Here is a 21,144-nt window from a genome sequence, read left to right on the forward strand (position 1 = left end):
TGCAAATGTCATAGCAAACAGACTTGGAATGCAGTGCAAGCTGAAGAAAAGGCAAGCAAGCCCCCACGGTAGCACAGTGTGGACAGCTGGAATGGACACGTTATCCATCTATGACTGGAAAAGGTTAAGTAAACAGTGGGACAGTGACAAAGTGCAGGGATTAATTGCTTAAGCATTCAGTAATTCTTAAAACAGACATTAAATAAATGGACTTATTCTGGAGTTTGAGTTCTGAGAAACAATATAGAAGACTTTATTTTCCTTTGGAAACAGAGACTTCCTAAGAAAAGAGGACACGATAAATGGTATAGACCAAAAGAATGATTATAACAATAACAGGTGTACCTTATTTTGAAAGGACTACATTTTATAAGGAAGGTTTGTGTTCCGAAACTTTCTGTTTATATTAACTATAAAACATGAAAGGACATACTCTTGTGATATAGTAATGACAAAATGCAAGAGCAAGCCAGTATAATCTTTTTGTGCACATCATCCCCAGAAGTTACTATGAACCCACCACTTAGCTTCATCTCTTGAGACTCATGCTAAGCCTTTTTTCCCCCCAGATCACCAGCATAAATCAGTGGGTTTAAGACATAATTCACTAGGGATTTTGATAGGATTTGAGTAAATCCCCAACAAAAACTCCCTTGGCTTACCAGCTATTTTTAAAGGCAGGGATTTTGAAAGCAGAAGATCCTAAATTCACCTATCTTGTGGTAGTCCTTGCCACAAAGAGGGGAGGAAATTTGCCTATAAATGCATTATGAGATGCCTCCCTTTTCCAGAGTCTGTTGGATAGAGATTAATCACAGACATATTCTCTGTGTGATATTTCTCAGTCCAGTAACACTGAGCATATCAGTGTCTGCAATATTATCAGAATTTAAGAGTTTAAAATAGCTTTGATTATTTTCACTATGGAATTGGACAATTGGACAGATTGAATTAGAAGAAGTAAAAACAAATGTTGAGAACACTACCTACTACCTTATTGTCTTTTAAATTAGTTCATCCTCCCATAAAGTAGTGGGCCTAAAAATTACCTGAAGAACTTCTTAAAAGCAGTTGCCCATCTCCTGAAATTCAGATTCAGGAAGTTGGGAGTAGAGCATAGAGTCCCAAAATGGATCCATTAAATTGAGGTCATGTTATTTCAGTCTCTGGCCTTTAAAAAAGTACACACACGCACATATACACACAGAGACAGTCACACATACTTGTTGGAATGATGCTAATAAAGAATTTCTAGAAATCTGTGCTTTGGCAAAATGAGCTTTGTATACCAACCTCACCTTTTTAGGGAAGCTGATGCTGGGCTTGAAATATCAGATCCATGCTGCCTTCTTAATCTCAAGCATTATAAACCAAACCTAGATCTAAAACCCTACTTTGAATTCACATTCTGCAGTCATAAGTAGAGATTGAAAAATCACTCAGGAAATTGGTTTAATGACTTACCTCCTAAAAGGCAGAACTCTAGAGCATTAGACCACCCAGTGCATCATTTATAGGCCATAACTGTCCAAGAAAATGCCGAAGGTGTAGTTTTTGAAAAGGTTTTACTATTATCAAGTAGTCAGCACAGTAAAGATGAAACTAACAAACTCTTTTTGTGAAAATTGGAACAAAATGAAGGTCCAAAGTTTATTGTGCCCTTGTTTCCAGCCAGGGAGACTGGGTTTTATTTAAAATATTTATGAAAGAAGAGCTGAATTCCAGTGCTTCTTGAAAGAAAACCATTCTACTTTTACATGAGGAACTTCCTTTAATTTAGACCTTTTATCTCCAGTTTCTTTATTCTGTTGATGGTATTTCTTGAGGTATCTTAAACCCTGTAAAAAATTGGGCAGGCTTTTGTTTAATCAAATGTTGATATCTGCTGGAGCGGGTCTCCAGTACCGTTTAACCAAATATTATAACTCCTGCAGGTATCACCTCCAATTTGTTGAACAGATTTTCAATGTCATTATTAATGATAATTAACATTAAGTGACAAAACACATCATTCACAGAGTCTCAGTGACATGCAGGCTGGCAGCACTCACATCATGGTCGTGTGTGATACTTTGAACAGTCTTAATCAGGAAGAGCATCAGGACCCCTCAAAAGTTCCCTAAGTTCTGTCAGCACTTCCACCTCAGACCTTGGCTCATTTATTCATTCCATCTGATCTAGGCTTGTCCCACCCCCCAGCTTACTAGTTTAGCAACAACTGGATAAGATAAGAGACAAATTTTTAGGGTCTTTTTTTTTTTTTTTTTTGACATGGTGGTAGAGCAATGGAGTTTGAAAAGACAACTTACATAGGGGGAAATACAGTGTATTTTTCTATGTTCAAGGTCACAAAAATTTGGAAGCATAAAAATATATTGTGCTTAAAGACATCATGCTAAGTGAAATCAGCCCAATGCAAAAGTTTGTGCTTCCACTACAGAGGCACTCGGAATAGTTAAACTCACTGAGGCAGAAAGCAAATTGTGGTTGCCAAGGTTGAGGGCAGGTGGGGTTGGGGAGTTAGTCTTCAGTGAACATAGAGTTTTAGTTGGAGAAGAAGAAAAGGTTCTGGAGGAACACACTAGTGGTTGCATAGCATTGTGAATGTACATTTTAAAATGGTTAAAATAACATTTTTTATGTTGCATGCATTTTACCACAATAAAGGAAATACATTATGCTTATCATTACCATATTTGCTATGTAACATTCCTTATTCTGAAATTTTTTATACTATTTAAAATGACTATTTTTTTAAAGATTTACTTATTTATGCATACAAGAACTGGGGTACAGGCCAGAGGTGCAGGGGGTGAGAGGATTCACCAGAGACAGAGTGGGGAACAGAACAGGCAGATCTACTGAAACACACTGCTGAGGGGAGCAGCGGGCGAGACAGGAGAGGTCTGCTGCGCCATGTGGGTATCTCCCTGGCCGGGGATCGAACTCGTGCTGCAGTGGCTGCGGATAGCTTCATAAGTTGTGTCTCAACCCCTTGCACCAGGAGGAAGGCCCTAAAATGACTCTATCAAGGCATGACATGCATACAGTAAGATGCATACATTTTAATGGGCTCCGCGACTGTATATGCAGCGTAGGTGCCACATAGCCAAGCCATGGTGCATTCCCTAAAGGCTCTCGTGTCCCTTTCCACATTCTGCTGTCCTGTCCTCAGCCCATGACAACTGCTGCTTTGTTTTCTATCTTTGTGGATTAGTTTACAACTAATATTTTTATTTTTCAAATGGAGAAGATAACAAACTTTTTTTTCTAGCAAATGGAGATGCAAACACTAAGTTTTCTTTTTTTTCTGTTTTCTTTTTTTATTAATTTTTTTTTACATTGCTGTTCATTTTTAAACAATATTTGCTTCCCCCCACCCCCTCAGGTGCAGTCCCCATAGAGTTTCCTTCCCCAAGGCACCCGTGCACCATCACCTCAGTCCTCTGTGCTCCTTCCTCCCTCCCTCTGATCCCTCTCCCTCCTCCCCTCCCTGCAGGATGTCTCTGATTTATAATTGTCCATTTTTGCTTTGTTGTGTTTTGTACTGTTAACTATTTTTTTACACTGATGTCTTATTTGGTTCCCCTATATTCCTGCTATAAGTGAAACCATCTGATATTTTTCTTTTTCCTTCTGGCTTATTTCACTGAACATAATTCCTTCTGGCTCCATCCACATTGCTGTGAATGACATGAATTTATCTTTTTTGATTGCTGTATAATATTCCATTGTATATATACGCCACATCTTCTTGATCTGGTCATCTATTTTTGGGCATTTGGGTTGTTTGCAGGTTTTACTATTGTAAATAGTGCTGCAGTAAATATAGGGGTGCAGGTGGTCTTTTGAATCAGTGTTTTTGTGTCCTTTGGGTAGATCCCTAGGAGTGGAATTGCTGGGTCATATGGTAACTCCATTTTTAGTAGACTGAGGAACCTCCAGACAGCTTTCCACAGTGATTGGACCAGTTTGCACTCCCACCAGCAATGTAGGAGAGTTCCTTTTTCACCACATCCTCACCAACATTTGTTATTGCTAGTTTTTTTTATATGTGCCATTCTTACTGGTGTAAGGTGGTATCTCAATGTGGTTTTGATTTGCATTTCCCTGATGATAAGGGATGTTGAACATTTTTCATATGCCTGTTGGCCATTTGCATTTTCTCTTTGGAGAAAGGTCTTAAATTCTCTGCCCATTTCTTGACTGGATTGTTTACTTTGTTTTTGTTGAGTTGTATGAGTGCTTTGTATATCTTTGTGATCAGTCCCTTATCAGTTGTATGGAGTGCAAAAATTTTTTCCCAATCAGTGAGGTGTCTTTCTGTTTTGGTTAATGTCTCTTTGCTATACAGAAGCTTTTCAGTTTGATGTAATCCCAGGTGTTTATCTTTTCCTTGACTTTGCTTTGGGTGATGAGTCTTTAAAGATGTTACACAGGGCCTCCCTGGTGGCGCAAGGGCTTAAGCACCGCACTATGAAGCAATCTGCAGCCTCTGCAGCACAAGTTCAATCCCCGGCCGGCCAGAGAGCAACTCACATGGCGCAGCAAACCTCTCCTGACTCCCCCGCTGCTCCCCTCAGCAGTGTATTTCAGTCAGTCTGCCTTTTCTGCTTCCCACTCTGTCTATGGTGAATCTTCTCACTCCCCACGTCTCTGGCCTGTACCCCAGCTCTTTTATGCATAAATAAATAAATATATTTTTAAAAGGTTTAAAAAAATAAAGATGTTACACAAACACTAAGTTTTCAAAAGTATAAGAGGCAGGCAAAAGTTTTTATTACACAGTGAAGCTATGTTTCCCAAATTTGCTATAATTCTCTGTAGGTTGGATATCGCAGAATATTTCTTTGTCAAAAAAAAAGAAAGAAAGAAAACTGGATGTAAGTTTTCCACCCAAAATCACATCATTCCATATTCAATGTTTTGAAGACCCTCTGGTAGAACCCGCAAGGATTTCACAGTCTGTTTAGTCCTTACTGCCTCCCTGACCATCTCTGTCCTGACTCAAAGCTACCTTTCAGTTTCTCTCTCACTCTTTCCTTTTTCTGTAGAAACCTCCTAATCCAGATGGCAGTGTGTTCTCACATAGGAATTATTTTGACACTTGACACTGTCTGACTTTTTTATTTCTGTCAATATAAGTCCCACCTCAATTCCCATGCCTTTATGCAAAGGTGATTTCTTTATGAACTGTATTACTTCAGCATTTACTTCTTGTAAGATTTGCTGGCATTTACCATTTATTGTCTCATTTCATTAGTTATATTGAAGTGTAACAGTTAAAAAGGACAGATTGATCACTCAAAACAGTCATTTATACAGTATTTCTGATCATTTCTAAATCATGGGAGGCCCTGTCATTTTTTCTAACTTCCCAATTCTACTTACAAGTATTCATTAATGCATTAGATGTTCATTGTACAAACTGGAATCTACCTCTTCATGACTCTCCCCACTTTGATGTCATTTGTGCCTGCTAAAGAAACATATTAACTATGCTATTTCTGCAAGACCTGCCTTTAAATTTCTAATAGCAATTACTATGCTACATGGATAAATCTTTTTGAATTAACATGCCCTATTATAACCCATACTGTCACCTTCCTTTGACTACCCTCTATTGCACTAAATTCATGATATCCAGCCTTACACCTAGTACTCCAGATGCCATCTCTCTAGTCAGAGAAAAACATAAATCTTTCTTTAAATAAAAATGTCAATTGATGAAAGCTAATGGTCTCTTCCTAGCTTTGGTTTCTTTCATGTTTTCAAAATTTGATACTCTCACCTCTCTCTGCTCATTTGCCATCCAAGCTACTGGATCAGAAAGGGGGAAATAGGGCCTCCCCTGGTGGTGCAGCGGTTGAGCACTGGGCAGCAAAGCTGCCAGCAGCCCCCGCAGCGCCAGTTCAATCCCTGGCAGCCAGCGAGGGTCCCACATGGCACGCAGACCTCTCCTGCGCTGCCCACTGCTCCCCTCAGCAGTGTGCTTCCGTCCTCTGCCTATTCTGCTCCCCGCTCTGGCTCTGGTGAATTCTCTCACCCTCCCACGCTTCTGACTGTACCCAGTGCTTGTATAAATTAATTAATTAATTAATTTAAAAAGGGGGGGAAATACAGTGAAGCACAGCTTCAAAATATGTGAAAACATTGTAAGAGTTGGAAAACCACCACAACATACAGAAATGGAATTATAATTGTAGGAGCTTTTGGTTCACGATTTATTTAAGAATATTCTATGCCAGGAACTAGTCTTGGCACTTAGGATATATTAGTGAGCAAATGAAGGATCCTGCCTTTATTCCAGCTATTTCTAGCAAAGTTTTTAGGCAAACAAGGAAGCCTGGCAGGCAGTATCAGTTTAGAGAGTTAAGTGAAGCCCCCAAAAAGGAAAAGAAGAAATTTTAAAGGGTTTAGGCACATGCATTACAGATAATTAATCATATTTGTAAACTTTCGGTGTTTGAAGCCATGATTCAAGACTCTTAGAGTGATACACACACAAACACACACACACATTATTTAATGGATGCAATTTGATTTTGCAAGATGTCAGTAGTTCTGGAGAATGCACAACACCATACTATTGAACCATATACACTTAAAAGTGAGTAAGATGGCAGATTTTGTGTTAGGTATATTTTACAAAAAAAACTGTTCTTTTCCCCACTCTGTCTCTGGTGAATTCTCTCAACCCCCCACATCTCTGGCCTGTACCCCAGTTCTTGTATGCATAAATAAATCTTTTAAAAAATAAGAAAAATTTAAATTAGCAAACTACTAAGTCGAAAGACCAGTAAACTCATAAAAGCACTAAAAGAAAAATTTTAAGAAGTAAGCCATATACATAATAAAGTTAGGGAAGCCAACTCTGCACATGTGGAAGAGTTGAAGGACATTGCAGAGCAGATCCCTATTAATCTAAACTATGAAAGCACTGAAAAGAAATGCTGAATGCAGAAGCCAGCCAGATTTTGAAGGGAATCTTGAAAGTTATAAGCATTTCAGATAGAGAGCGTAGCAGAAACCTAGATGAAAACAAGTAATAACTCAATGGCAGAGGGTCCTTGGAGGACAATGAGAAAGAAATTAGTTGTACATTGTAACTTGCTCAAACATAAAGACAAAGCATTTGATCTGGTGAGAGAGCTGTTGAAAATGACATTGGAAAAGCAAAATGGTGTAAAATGATGGGAAATCAGAGAAGGCCCATGATAGCAGGATGATAGTGAACATGCAAATACAAAGCAGTGGGTTCATTAAAACTATCAGAAGGGAAGAGCCAGGAAAATGTGAATATTGGTTATGGGAAGCAGAGAAGAAATCAAATTACATAAATGTTGTCAGAATATGGTGATTGAATTAGCATTGAAAGGGAAAATTTGTCTTGTTGGATAAGAGACTTGATTTAGTGTTGATATATTAAAGATACTTCTGGGTATTTAAAGATAACAGGAAGAGAAAATAAGATGTTTAGGGACTAGAGTTTGCAAGTTCAGTTTATTTCAGTCAAGCCCACCCCACATAAGCTCCACATAGGCTCATCTTTGGACTGTGGTTTTCTCTGTGCTTATAAGGTAGTATAGCTACCATACTGAGACCGCTATTCGGGAAGCTGAAGAAAATCATAATCAAAAGGATTTCTTGGGCCTCCTCAGTGGCGCAGTGGTTGAGTGCTGGGTTGTGAAGCTGCCCGCAGCCTCTGCAGCGCCGGTTCAATCCCCGGCTGCCGGACGAGGGTCCCACATGGCGTGCAGACCTCTCCTGCCGCCCGCTGCTCCCCTCAGCAGCGTACTTTGTCACTCTGCCTGTTCTACTCTGCGCTCTGGTGAATTCTCTCACTCTCCCATACCTCTGACTGTACCCAGTGCTTGTATAAATAAATAAATAAATCTTTAAAATAAAAGGATTTCTTAAGGACATGAGATGAAAAAGTAAATGAAATGTCTTAATTGTTTACTAGCACTATGGGTGGTTAAGTAACAAGTGAAGGAAACACCAGAATCAAGGAGGCATCGTTAGGAGAATCTCAATGTCAAATTTATCTTAAAATTGGAGTAGGTTAAACTTAGGCGTATGTGTCCATGACAATAGAATGTCCAAAGCTACTGATTTCATTCTTGCTTTCATCTGATCTCTTTCTGGTGTTTTCAGGATTATGGAATTTATGGACTATAACTATATAATCATTTCACTTGAATTACCTAGTGACAGGAAATGGATAATTTGATAACATCCCTAATTCATTCTCCTTCCCTGTCTTGCATTTCCAACAAACACACATATTTAGGGCCCATTCTTAGATTGTCAGCCTCCATCTTCCCAACACTCATTTCATCTCTTATTTACTAGTGACAGAAGGCTAATGTGTTCTCAGAGATTCAGGAATTACCAAAAGGAATTTGAGCCCCGTTTGCTTTAGATATTTGCCTCTTGTCTCTGAAAATTGCTCCGAGGAGCAGGGGGACAGAGGAGGTAGTCTTACTATTTCTTGAAACTCACATGCCACAGCAGAGTACTTTTGGACACATCTTGATTCTATTAGAATTTGCAGGTCAAAGGGCAAGTTCAACTGTTCTGGTAGTTTAAAGCACTGAGATGAAGAGAATAGACCACTTTAATGACTTAAAGTTGGATTTCTGCTGCTACCTACTCATTTTGCAAGTAATGTAGCATGTTAGTCCTGCAGTGGGGGCGGGGGGGTTTTCCTAATCACTTTGAAAAGTTCTATGTCCACATTTTCAAGTTATTTTTGCACTGAGAAAAAGACACAAAGAGAGTAATTTGGCAGGAAGAGCACTGCATTTCTGACTTTGCTCTGGGCTTGTAGCACACATGTATTACCTTTCATAGTTTATGTGCTTGTATTACTCCCTCGGGGCTCATGGGAAACAAAATCAGAATGTGCTCCACGAGTAAGTCTTCCTTTTCTATGGATGACATTTAATTATTAAAGTTTTCTTGAAGTCAATTATTAATCCCATCAAGGTTCCTTTTCTTTAAAATAGTCATGAAAATAAGATAAGGTAAATCCTAGATCTTCAGCCATTGACTAATTATAAAGGGACTATTTCTGTTAGTTTTATTTTCTTCTTTATAGTTGTCTGTATCTTCCAGTTTTTGTTCAATGAACAATGACTTATCAGAAAATATTTTTTTTTCAAAGAAGCAATTACATGACTAGTAACATAAAATTCTGCTGCTGTTTGCTCGGGTTTTTCGTTGCTGTTGTTTTGTTTTTAAACTTCGAGTTCCATTCTCTCTGAAAAGCAGGGTGTTCTTAACAAAACTTTTTAGTCTAGATCCTTTGAAGTATACTCAGTAAAACTTAACCACATGAGTTCAACTTCACCATATGATATTTCCCATCAGATTTATTAAGGAACAACCTTTCTTATTCCCAAAAGTTGTGGTCGTTACTGTTTATTAACTTCTATATTCTTGCCTATCCAAATTTTTTTTTCCAAGAGGTTTGTTTTCTTGAAACTTTTCAAGTTTCCATTTCAGATTTACCAAAGCCGTAGTCAAGAGAACAATACTGTATCTCTTTCCAAAATCAAAAGAGACACTTAAAAGCTAATATTCCTATCAAAGATACTGACACTACCCAGAGTTTATATGATGATGTGTACAATATGTAATAAAAACATTTTATTCTCTTGACTCTGAATTGCCCTTCTTAAGCACATTCACATGTAGAATCAATATCAAGTATTTTTTCAAATGAAAAGGGCAATGGTATGTTAATCTGTTAGGGAATTTTTAGAATGAGAGCCCTGGGTATCAGAGAGAACTTTTGATTCTGTGCAGTTCATGTATATTGTCAATGCTCAATAAAAAAGAAATAGCTTCAGTGACATAAAATCTCTATTTGAATTGTATATACGAAGAAAATACATCAAATTATGTATCTTACTAAAAAGGCATTATTCCAATGACTCAGACTTTAATGACAAATCCTTTATTTTAAAATTTAGAATCTGAATTGTCACCTGTTATATCATATTGCAGTTTGGGAATGTGACATTTTACCCTAGAGATTAACTGTACCACATTAGCTGGCCAAGCATATCATTTATAAAAGAACTTGGAATTCAATGAAGATGTTTCAGCACTAAAGAATAAATTTAATGGTTTCAATTAATGATGCTAAAACTTAGAATGAAACTCAGATCATACTTCCTTAGTATCTTGTATTCAAGTGAGATGCTCATGACAAATTGGACAGAGTAATTTGTCTTTCATTCATCTTCTGTTGTTTGTCTGCTGCTAACTGTGTGAATCTCCCTATTGGTGCAAAGAAATACGGCACCCTAATTGAGAAAGCACATTTCTCATTCCAACTCTGTCAGTCTTTGAGCTTCCCAAAAAGGAACAGATGACAGCAGTCAACAGGAAACTGTGCATAGAGAGACCATCTTGAACTCCTTCACCTTTAAGCTCATTTTACCACTTAACATATTTTTTACAAGTGGTCAGTGGATATATTTAGACTATCATTATCCCTTTGGTGTTGACTGGAGCTTCATGGTATAAACCATCTGCTATTTCTTAGAATTATTTAGCTGGTGGGGGACAGTGGAAAGTTATACTTGGGTCAATGAGAATCTTCTTCCCTTACAACAGCAAAGACTAGTTAAACAAATCTTTATTTCCATGATGTAAACTGATCTATATATTCCATTTGTTAGTGCTTGTTCAGCGATCATGTACCTACTCATATCCAGAATAAAGAAAATCCCTATCACAATATTCAAAAGATAGTCTTCCAGTTTGTGGCTAAACTAAAACTCTTCCATATGACTGCTATTGAAGCATAATTATCTTAACAAAAGACAGAAGCAAGGTTAAACTTGGGCAGTGCAGTCTAAGATTCAGCATTTCCTCAGGTCAAAGCTCGGGCCACTTAAATAGTTACTGTAAATCAAATCTGTCTTCCTGCAGATGACTTACTTAAAAGACAAGCTATTAAGGAATGCATTTTGGGATAGGAGACTAATTGTTTACCAACTGCAGTCTGATGATTTTATAAATTTCTCATGTCCACCTCCCTACTAAATCCCACCTTTTCTTCCTGGATGTGAACCAAAAAGTAGTTAACCAAACCACAAGGAATCTGTAAAGTTTAAATTATTGTTTCAAAGTGTGTAGATGACTGCCAAATAAAGCCGTAACTGGAAACTAACTTATTTGCATGATGCGATAAAAAGAAGTTTGGATGTTCAGTATGCCCCTGGGACTGATGGCTGCATTTCTAAATCTTATTTGCCAACATACACAATTTGTTTTACACTCTATGCATCAAAATGTTTTCATTTTCAATAACGCCTGAGTTTGCCTGGAAGCTACAGAATACCCATGAGTTAAATGGTGAAGGTTGTAGGGGTCAGAATTATTCTTCTTTATTTAAAAAAAAGTCATTAACTATATTTTTCAAGTTTAACCATAACATTTTTAGGACCTCTATGTTAAGATGTCTGTATATCAACATGATAAAGACATTTAGAGTCAGAAAGACCTGAATGGGGCTCCTGGTTACACCTTTTATTTCAAATGTGAAGCGTGGGTAAGCTATTAAATTCTAAGCCTCAGTCTTACCACCTATAAAATGGGGTAATAGTAATAGTGACTTCAAAGGATCATTGAGAGGTTTAAATGAAAGTCTTAACATTTTCTTTCTTTTGCAGGCAGGAAGCTCTTCTGGCTGCCATTAGTGAAAAAGATGCCAATATAGCTCTTTTGGAACTTTCGTCATCTAAGAAGAAGACCCAAGAGGAAGTGGCTGCACTAAAGCGGGAGAAGGATCGTCTGGTGCAGCAGCTCAAGCAGCAGGTATAATTAAACGTCAGGCTGGGTCCCTTGGAGAAGAGCCATTAGGACTAACTTTCACACCATTCTCTACCCAAATGTTTGCCAACTCGTGTTTTAAGGCCTTGTGTCACAGACATCTGATTCTTGTATCAAAGTTTTTGTGAGTACAGACTTCATGTTCTTCCCACTGTGTAGGAAACACAGGAGTATTCTTGGTAAAGCCTGGTTTAGAAGATGGCACGAATCTCCTCTGGGAATGTTGTTTTTGCTTTTTCAAAGACTAAATGATATTAGTAAAAATCTGCCCATTTGAAATTTAAAAAAGACTTATTTTTGCACCAAATCAGTTTCTGATTGTAGTAGGTTCTAAGAATAGCTTCCTTTAAAAAAAAAATTCCCAGTTATTCAAGGCTGGATAAACTCTGAAGATAAGAGCAAGGTTTTTTCCTTTTCTTTTCCAATCTGAGCCTGTGCAAAATTTAATGTTTACTTTCTATGAATGTCTTTCATCAGTAAAACTAAGAACTTAGTGAGATTAGGTCTTTTCAGTAGGTAGCTCTAAATATATGGACATCTGATTCAAGTGGTTTATGGTCCCTCCACCTTAAGAAAACACCAGATGGTCTCACTCATAGCAGGAATTTAGAAAACCTAAATAAGGGACCAGGAAAAAGACTATTAATTATAATGAAGTAATCATCAAAATCAACAAGCAACTATAAACCGGGGACACACTACAGAGGGGAGAGAAGGGAGTAGTTTCAAAACAAGGGTGGTGGGAATTGTATGGAGACTATAACCAAGATGAAAATGCATGGATTGTGCAAAAATGAAAAATGATATAAGAAATATATAAAATAAAGAAAAAAGAAAAAAAGAAACCAAGTGGAATAGAATGTCTTCCAGAGCAGGGTGGCTTTTGATTACTTGACTCAAGACTGTATGTTTTCATTAAGTGAAAGTTAAGGATATTAATTAATCCATTAACTTACAACCTTAGAAAGGAATATCTTAAAACTTACTAATATCTTTGTATCTCACTATACACCTTAAATATTCTGTAGTGATGCAATCTGTGTAAGGAGAAAGATAATGCCGTTCTTGGGAGGCCTTCCTAACAGTGTTTTTCCGTCTCTATTCCATGTAGTTTCACATTCCTGCCCTCACAAAATGTTTGGGGATGTTGTGAGTAGGAAGGAAGAGGTCTTGCCAAAGATATTTTCATTCTTTAATTTTCCTAAGTGTGTGTACTAACTTTTGGAAAAGGAAGAGGCCTTTTGGAAAAAGGATATGGCATCAATGTTGTTTTAATTTAAAGCTTCTAGTCCTTGAATTGCTGGAATGTACCTCAATCTAAAGGCCATTTCCTAACAAGGAAGCAGTCAGCATTGACCAGGCCTTCCAGTAAATGGAGCTGCCACTGCCTGATGGGTTCTTGGCATCTGTGTGCGATTCCTATCGTCAGAAAGAGGTGAAGCAACAAGGGATTTACAGATTTGGGGTCATCCTCTAAGATGGTCCCAATTTACTTACCCCCCAGGGTAGCTTGTCTCCTTGACTCACTCATGGCAAAGCAGTACTTGGAGAGGCTGCATCAGAGGCAGGGGCTAGGGCCAATGAAGAAAATAAGAACTAAAGGTTGTCTAACAAGCTCCAGGTGTGCTGTGATGAGTGCCAACTAGTGTGTTCAGGTTGTAAGTCATGAAGCCCCCACTGCAATCGTCAAGCACCCGCCCTGGATTTCATGTAAACTCGGAACCCTGGAAAGCATTAATGTAGTCTATTAAGTCACAGTGTCTATCACAAGATGGCCTTTTTCTCTCAGCATTTATTTTCTTTTCACCACAAGAATTTTGCAACCTCCATATTGTCTTTGCTGTTTAGTGTGAAGCCTGACGCTGCCCCTGTGTGCTTCAGGCTGATGTGACATCGGCAGGTTGGGCTCTTTGAGACAGGCTGGATGACTTTTTTCTGTGTTTAAAAGTGAACTATAACATTTTAAGAGTAAAGGTTATAAAATTAAGCTGATTTGGTTTGGATCTCGACAATCTCATTTACAACTACAATTTTGTAATCCTTGCATTAGGATTGAATGTCAGACAATTTTCTTTTATTCCAACACTTTCTAGGCATGAGGGATATAAAGACACAGTATTTGCCTTAAAGAAACTCCCAGTGTGTAATGCTTAAAATACTAGTTGTTCTAAGTATTTGGCAAAACTATTCTGTAGAGGGTAGTCCCTGGCCTAGCCATATCTTCCTGCTGACAGCTTCAGCAAATTATTCCTGCATTACGTGATTTATTTGCCCGTTCATTTTCAATTCATTGAGTATCTACTGTGTGTTAAATATTATGTTAACAGAAAACAAATGTCTTTCTTCACAATAACAGCCTGGCAGAGAGCTATCAAACCTATGTTGTAACTCTAGCTATCCCTTTAGCCAGCTAGATTACTTCTGAGATTCATGTTACTCATCTATAAAATTTGGATTACATTACCTACTTCACAGGATTGGTATAAAATCAAAAAAGATAGCAAAACTGGAGCATGTAGATTCCTTTTCTATTCCCTTTCAAGGATCCCTGTTCCACAGTGCGAACCATACCTATATGATGTGTGTCACATTGAGAGGGCAGGAGGACTATGTCAGTTACACGACTAAGCACATTGTGTTCTACTCCCCTGAGAGATCTTACTTCTCAGAGCAGTTAGAAGAACAAACAGTGGTAGTTTTTAGCCTTTCTTTTTTTTCTATCTGTTTTTTAAAATGACCCTGCAATAATACAGTATTTTTTAAAAAGTCTAATGTGTTAAATGTTACATTTTCATCACAGAAGATCATCATTTAAATGTCTTCCAGCCCAGAGTTCTCAGCACTAGAAAAATGATCATTCGCAGCATACATTCTCTCTCACTCACTGAGTTATAGTTCTGTGACTTACCATTTCCATATATCCCTTTTCCTTATATCCTGACTAGTATGACTTTTCAGATGTATATGAAAATAGAATAACAATAAAAGTAGCTCCCACACGTCACTTTTACTATATTATGCTGGACGTAGCTCCTTTATATACGTCAGTCTGATCCTCACAACTCTAGTGGTATTATCCTCATTACATAGATGGAGCAAAAAGCACATGAGATCCTAAAAGATTGAATTTTGTGGCTAAATTTCCGTGGGGATCAAGTAGTTGGAACCGGAATTATAACCAAGATTCTTTTTACTCTTACCATCTCACGTGGAAATTCCAGACAGCTGGTAGTTAGAAAGGTTGTGTTAGAATTATAGTAATACAAACAGTGCTATTTCAAGTTTTTATAACCCTCACATATTCCTCCTGAGAGAAAGGAAAGGGTGTTTATACACTGACTCCTCCCTTTTCTTTCTGCCTAAGAAAATCTGAAACAAACAAAAAAATGGTACGATTGGTCCCTGTCTTACTAAGAGATGTTATATCAACCTGGAGTTACAAAATAACAGCGATATAGAATTTCCTTCCTTTTATTAGAGATGACAGTACTCTGGCAGGACTCTACAGGATACACCCAAGAATGCCTCACGTTCTAGTTACGTTGAGCAGTCTGCAAACTGCTCCTAAAAATCAACCAAGAGCCAGCACCCCAGGCGCGTTTGGCTACCCTGAGTATATGGAGCCTGTTCAAGTTCCGAGTGATCATAAGACAGTATGACCGTCTGAATCCCTAACTCATGGGCAATAATGGGATGTTCTAACCCGACAGCTACCCTGAAGGTAGCCCATGTGGCCAGTCTGTTGGACATGTACATGGGGTTAAGCTCTAGTACCCCTAGGCTTTCATCACCTGTGAACATGGCATACATGAATTAAGGAATGATTGCAATTTCCTCTGAGAGCAGTTAGTCTCGAGAGGCATTTCAGGGGCCTGTGGGTTCAAAATTATTGTTCTTAAAGGATGTTTAACTTACCACCCACTTGAAATTTGGACAGCTTTGATTTAGTTGCTTTGCAAGATTAGTTGCTTTTTGGAGAAAACAGAAACTTAGAAGACGATTATGCTTTTCAAAATAATCTGAAGGCAGTCATCTATAACATGTTCATTTTTCATCATCACAGAATGCCCTGGAAGCATCACTTGATAATGGTATTCAGAATGAACATTTCAACTCTGAGTTCCTTAGGCAAATATTCTACTTTCTGTAATAGAATAATGCTAAGTTAGGTCTAAGAAAGATAAGTAGATAATCAGTTTACTCAATGAGAAGCACAAATTTATTATCAGGTTGTTTTTTTTTTTAATTCAATTGCTGCTTCTGAATTATATCACATAAAATGTTTCAGGCTTTAACCTTCTCAAATAAATTTCTTGAATTCATAATTTATTATGAAAATGATTATCCGCTTAAACCTGTGATTTATACCTTCTATATTCCCATTTTCAGGAGAGGTCTGAACTATTCTTGTCAATGAGGCATTAAGACAACTATCAGAAAATCTACTCAATGGTGATACATCAGAAAATCAGTTGAATTTTTTTTTTTTTTGAAATGAGATTTTTTTTTTTTTTTATAGATTTATTTATTTATTTATACAAGCACTGGGTACAGTCAGAAGCGCGGGAGGGTGAGAGAATTCACCAGAGCCAGAGCGGGGAGCAGAGCAGGCAGAAGGACCGAGGTACACTGCTGAGGGGAGCAGCGGGCGGCAGGAGAGGTCTGCGCGCCATGTGGGGCCCTCCTCCTGTGGCCGGGGAGCAGCCGGGGATTGAACCGGCGCAGCAGAGGCTGCAGGCAGCTTCGCAACCCAGCGCTCAACCGCTGCGCCACCGGGGAGGCCCATCAGTTGAATTTTTTAAGGTCTTTACAAAGTGAGAGTGACCTCACATTTTTCATTTAAATGTTCACACTTAGCAGTCTGTCATAGTGAACATTCATTTGCCTCCTTTGATGTGTTGACAAAATTTTTTCATCTTTTTCTAACAAGATCTGTAAGGATTGCATTATTGTGTAGTTCTGCTTCAGGGAAGGTAAAATCAAGGTACAAATCATCTATAATGATCAGACTTACAAGAGGACTAGATCTGCACTTCAGCATAGAGAGCTTACAAGGCCTATCAGTTCCCATTGGGACTCTGGGGTTAGTTAATTCAAGACTCAGCACTTCCCCACTGTGCAGGAAGCTCTTTTTGACCCATTCCTTTTACTATCAACAGATCCTTTCAGACTCTCTTCTAAATTCGTTAAGCAAAATTCACCAATTATTATTTAGTGTCCAATGTATGCCACACTTTCTCCTAGGTGCTGGTAAACATGAATAAGTAAAACAATCATGGCCTTGAGGATTTCCCATTATTCCAAGGTCAGGTATTTTATTCAGCAATTCTCGGTATTGTGTGTTTTCAAAGAAGTTTGGCAAAGAAGCTGTGCTTTCATATTATACAAGAAAACTGAGCAAAAAAATTTCATCAGTAATTTATCATACAATTTCTGATAGTTCAATCTGTCTCATTTTAAGAGCTCTAAGCTAGTTTTAATTTGTCCTCATTTCATATTTCCTGAACAAACTGTCAGTTTCCATTCTGCTCAATAAAAGAATTATAAATGGATTAAGGGTAGCTAAGCTTAGTAGGCCTGAAGAATCATAAATAATGTGTCTATTCTTTTTTAGTAGATACAGAAAAAACTGGATGAATTGCTGTGTGTTGTTGCTTCATTTCCCCAACAAAAAAAAATTAGGTCTTGCTTATTCTACTATTATGGATTTTTTTTTTAAAGATTTATTTATTTATGCATACAGGAACTGGGGTACAGGCTAGAGGTGTGGGGGCGGTGAGAGGACTCACCAGAGACAGAGTGGGGAACAGAACAGGCAGACCGACTGAAATACACTGCTGAGGGGAGCAGTGGGCGAATTAGAAGAGGTCTGCTGCACCATGTGGGCAGCTCCCTGGCTGGGATTCAAACTCGTACAGCAGTTGTGGACAGCTTCATAGGTTGCGTCTCAACCCCTTGCACCACCAGGGAGGCCCTATTATGGAAATTTAAAGATCAATAAATTAGTATCTTCAAAGAGAACCAAGATGTTCTTGAGAAGAGTAGTATATAAGGGCAAGGCTGTGTTAACATTGCCTCTTCTATCCCTGACTTCTGGAATGCCACCTGACCGACAGGAAACTCACACAGCCTTGCCACATTCAGAGGGAGAATATAAAGGCTACTTTAGTCCTTCTTTGCCTGTCCTGCCATCTGTCTCCATTTGTCTTTTTCTTCCTCTGATAAGCACAAGCAAATCAACAAATCTGATGCCTGTGTAGATACCAAACAGAGAAATGGGTTACCATTCTCCTTTCTTGACACCTGTTCTTTAGGAATGTTCTTTGAGGTTCTTTCGTTTAGCTTAGGCAAAGGAGACCCTCCTCTACATGAATATATAATCTTCATGACATCAAGATTTCTTCTGTAACTCTTAGCGCCACTCACCCCAGTCATATGTAGAGCACAAAAGGCACACACTGAGTTGTTGGACTGGTGACAGTGCATTTTCAGCCACCCCTTAGCAAGATCTCGTTATAATGTGGCTTGCTTAACTCTTCTTTGTGTCCTACTTTTAGCCCTGGTCATCATTCTGGAAAAAATGGAAAAACCCATTCTTCATAGTTAAAACTGGTATCAAAATGGTTTCAAAGTGACATCTAAACTTGGAGAGAGAACAAAAACAACTATTTTAAATTCTATAAAAAAATGAAAAATGATATAAAATATATAAAATAAAATAAAAAAGAGAAGGATATAGAATAAAGGGAAAAGTAAGCAGAAGTGTTAAAGTAGCTTGAGTGTTACAGAAGCTGTCTGTGGACAGTAAAATGTCGCAGGCATCTGTCTACCTCTTGATAAGACCAACATTTGAGAGCATTCACCTTCCTACCCTGTGTTCACTACACATTTATAATGCCAAGGACCTTTTGCTTGATGAGCTGACAGTCCTCAGAGAAAGAACACAATGATGGGTTTCACTGCTGGAAGACTTGTACGTTGCACTTGACAGTGCCTCCCTCTGTATTTGCTTTATACCCTAGTGTCCACCGCTCAGCTGTTCTGTATGACATCATCTCCTGATAGTGACTGTTGTAATCATAGAAAGTAGAAACCCTCCCTTGGTTATGATGTGCAATATTTAAATTTGACAGAATATTACAATTCAGTTAGCATTTAATGATTTTAACAGTCCTATTGAGTTGGTCAGATAAAAACATTAATCTCTTCATTATCCTATCTCCCTTCAATTCTAGATTTGTATATATTTATATATTTATCACTCTTTCTCTAAAACACTACAAACATTAATGTCTGCTGTATTTTTTCCTGATGGTTTCCAGACTTATTTGAAAGGAGCTGGATGCAAAACATGTCCTATTCACTGTCCTTACCACTGGAATTGCTTTCTACTCCCTCATTTTAATCTCTTCTTTAATCTTTACTTCAAGACTCACCTTTTTGTAGTTTGGAATTTCCTAGCCATGAACACCATTTTTTCCTTTATTGTTAGCAAAGCCATCCTATGCTTTTTTTCACTCACATATTCATCCTCCTTTGGGTATAATTTGAAATATGAGAGGGGCAGAGAGAAGCGAGAAGGAAACTATTCGTCCATTGTCCTACAGTTGTTATTAACATTATTTATTCTAAGGCAGATTATTCACATTGCTGTGACCATTTCTTCATTACAGGAATTCCCATCAGTGACCATGGTTGTTTTGTTTTCTTGTTTGTATCAAGCAGTGTGGTAATGTAGAAATAACACTAAACTAAGTACCAAGAGTCCTGAGCTCTGGCTTCAATTCTGTTAATAACCAGTTGTATGATCTTGAGCACTGATAACTAATATACACACTTCACAATTTCAATACCTAATCCTGGGCTGATATGTTCTGTGTAGATACCATAAATGAAGGAAGTGTCTAGCAGGAGAGAGAGAATTGTGATGAACGAGGGGTCACATGCTTTGTCTAAAGAGGCAGCCACTTTTAATTCTAGCTTGTCACCATGCAAGATGTGACTCCCTTGTTATTCAGGCATCCATTTCCCCCCAGAGAATCCAGATTTTTCTATAAATATTTTCCTATTATTTGCTGTTTGCTGGCTTAGAAGTAGACTTCAGAGAAGCAATTATAAAGTAATATCTGAGGATTTTTTTAAATCTGTATAGAAATTTGTTTATTTTATGAAAGTATTAAGTATTGCATTTTGAAATTGAAAAACAAATCCTCATTAATATCCTCTTAAAACATTTTTTGTATCCTACAAAGAAATAGATCATATTGTGACAAATTCTGCTTGCCGGAATGAAGTACAGTCCAGAGGCTGGGAGATGTGGGGAAATCTGGATTCCTCCCAGTCTCCCTTCATCTATTTGTTACATCTTTTTTGTCATCAATTCCAGATGTAGGAAAAGTCTTCACAAAAAATTGATAAGACTCTTTCTTCCTTTCTTTCCTAGCTTCAAATCTAACTTGCCCTTCCTATTGTCAGACTGCTGCCTTTTATATTGCCGTGGGGAATTTATAAATCTTCTGAGTTTCCTGATTCTTCTTGAATTGTCTCAATGCAAATAAATCAGTGGAGGTTTGATGTGCCTCCTATTCCTGCTGCTGCTTCTATAGCTGTCTGGTGGCATGATTTATAGCCTTGTTTCCTGTGCTCATTGACCTTGCTCTGAGGATCTCATTAAGCATAAGTAAAACTAGAGAGATTGGTTTGAGGGGGGTTACCCACTTCTTCCCCCAGTAAACTTCTCTTGGTGGGAATCAGTTAGACCAATTATATTCCATAGAATCTATTCTCTGCTATCTCTCTTGGTCTTACTAATTTTTATTAAAGTAAATATGGAGTTAAATGATATTTAAAATAAAATTATTTGTAAGTAAATGATATTTAAAGTAAATATGGAATTAAATGATATTTGCATTTAAGAATAAGAGGAGTGACATTATATAAATTTAGCTGCCCTTATAATAAATAGTACTTTAATCAGAAGCTATAATTTATATGCTCAGATTAAATCATCTCTACTACTACATGACTTTCTAGAAAGCAGTATACATACCATTAGTGGTCTCACAGATAACAGTAGCTAATATTTGAGCCAAGCCCTGTTTTGAGTGCTTTACGTGAATTAAGTCATTTAATCCTCACAACAAGCCTGTGAAGTAGAGTTTATCTTCATTTTACAAAGGAGATGCTGAGAGAGAGAGTTAAGTCATTGTTGCCCAGAGTCACAGAGCTAGTAAGTGACTGAGCTAGGATTCAGAAGAAATCCATATCACTCCAGTGCTGACACTGCTAATCCCT

General features: G+C 37.8%; 1 protein-coding gene and 1 long non-coding RNA gene across 7 annotated transcripts in view; one reads left to right on the forward strand and one right to left on the reverse strand.

Annotated features, from left to right (window-relative positions):
• Positions 1 to 21,144, forward strand: part of ERC1 (ELKS/RAB6-interacting/CAST family member 1) — a 302,352-nt gene that overhangs the window by 208,547 nt on the left and 72,661 nt on the right. For all 6 annotated transcript variants that reach the window (XR_008552294.1, XM_037514597.2, XM_054696560.1 and 3 more), the window contains one exon: positions 11,691 to 11,835. Coding sequence is in view for 5 of the 6 variants with exons in the window: in XM_037514597.2 (XP_037370494.1) it covers positions 11,691 to 11,835 (145 nt within the window). In the remaining variant the exon portion in view is untranslated. The remainder of the gene's footprint in view (positions 1 to 11,690; positions 11,836 to 21,144) is intronic.
• On the reverse strand, positions 1,719 to 14,956 carry LOC129146004 (uncharacterized). Its single transcript, XR_008552295.1, has 3 exons — positions 14,759 to 14,956; positions 13,348 to 13,421; positions 1,719 to 1,838 (listed from the first exon to the last, which is right to left on the reverse strand). It is a non-coding gene; the product is annotated as an uncharacterized LOC129146004 (long non-coding RNA).

This window comes from Talpa occidentalis, unplaced genomic scaffold (genome assembly GCF_014898055.3).
Source record: "Talpa occidentalis isolate TD23 unplaced genomic scaffold, MPIMG_talOcc4v2.1 talOcc4.16, whole genome shotgun sequence".
In the NCBI taxonomy this organism is placed as follows: domain Eukaryota; kingdom Metazoa; phylum Chordata; class Mammalia; order Eulipotyphla; family Talpidae; genus Talpa; species Talpa occidentalis.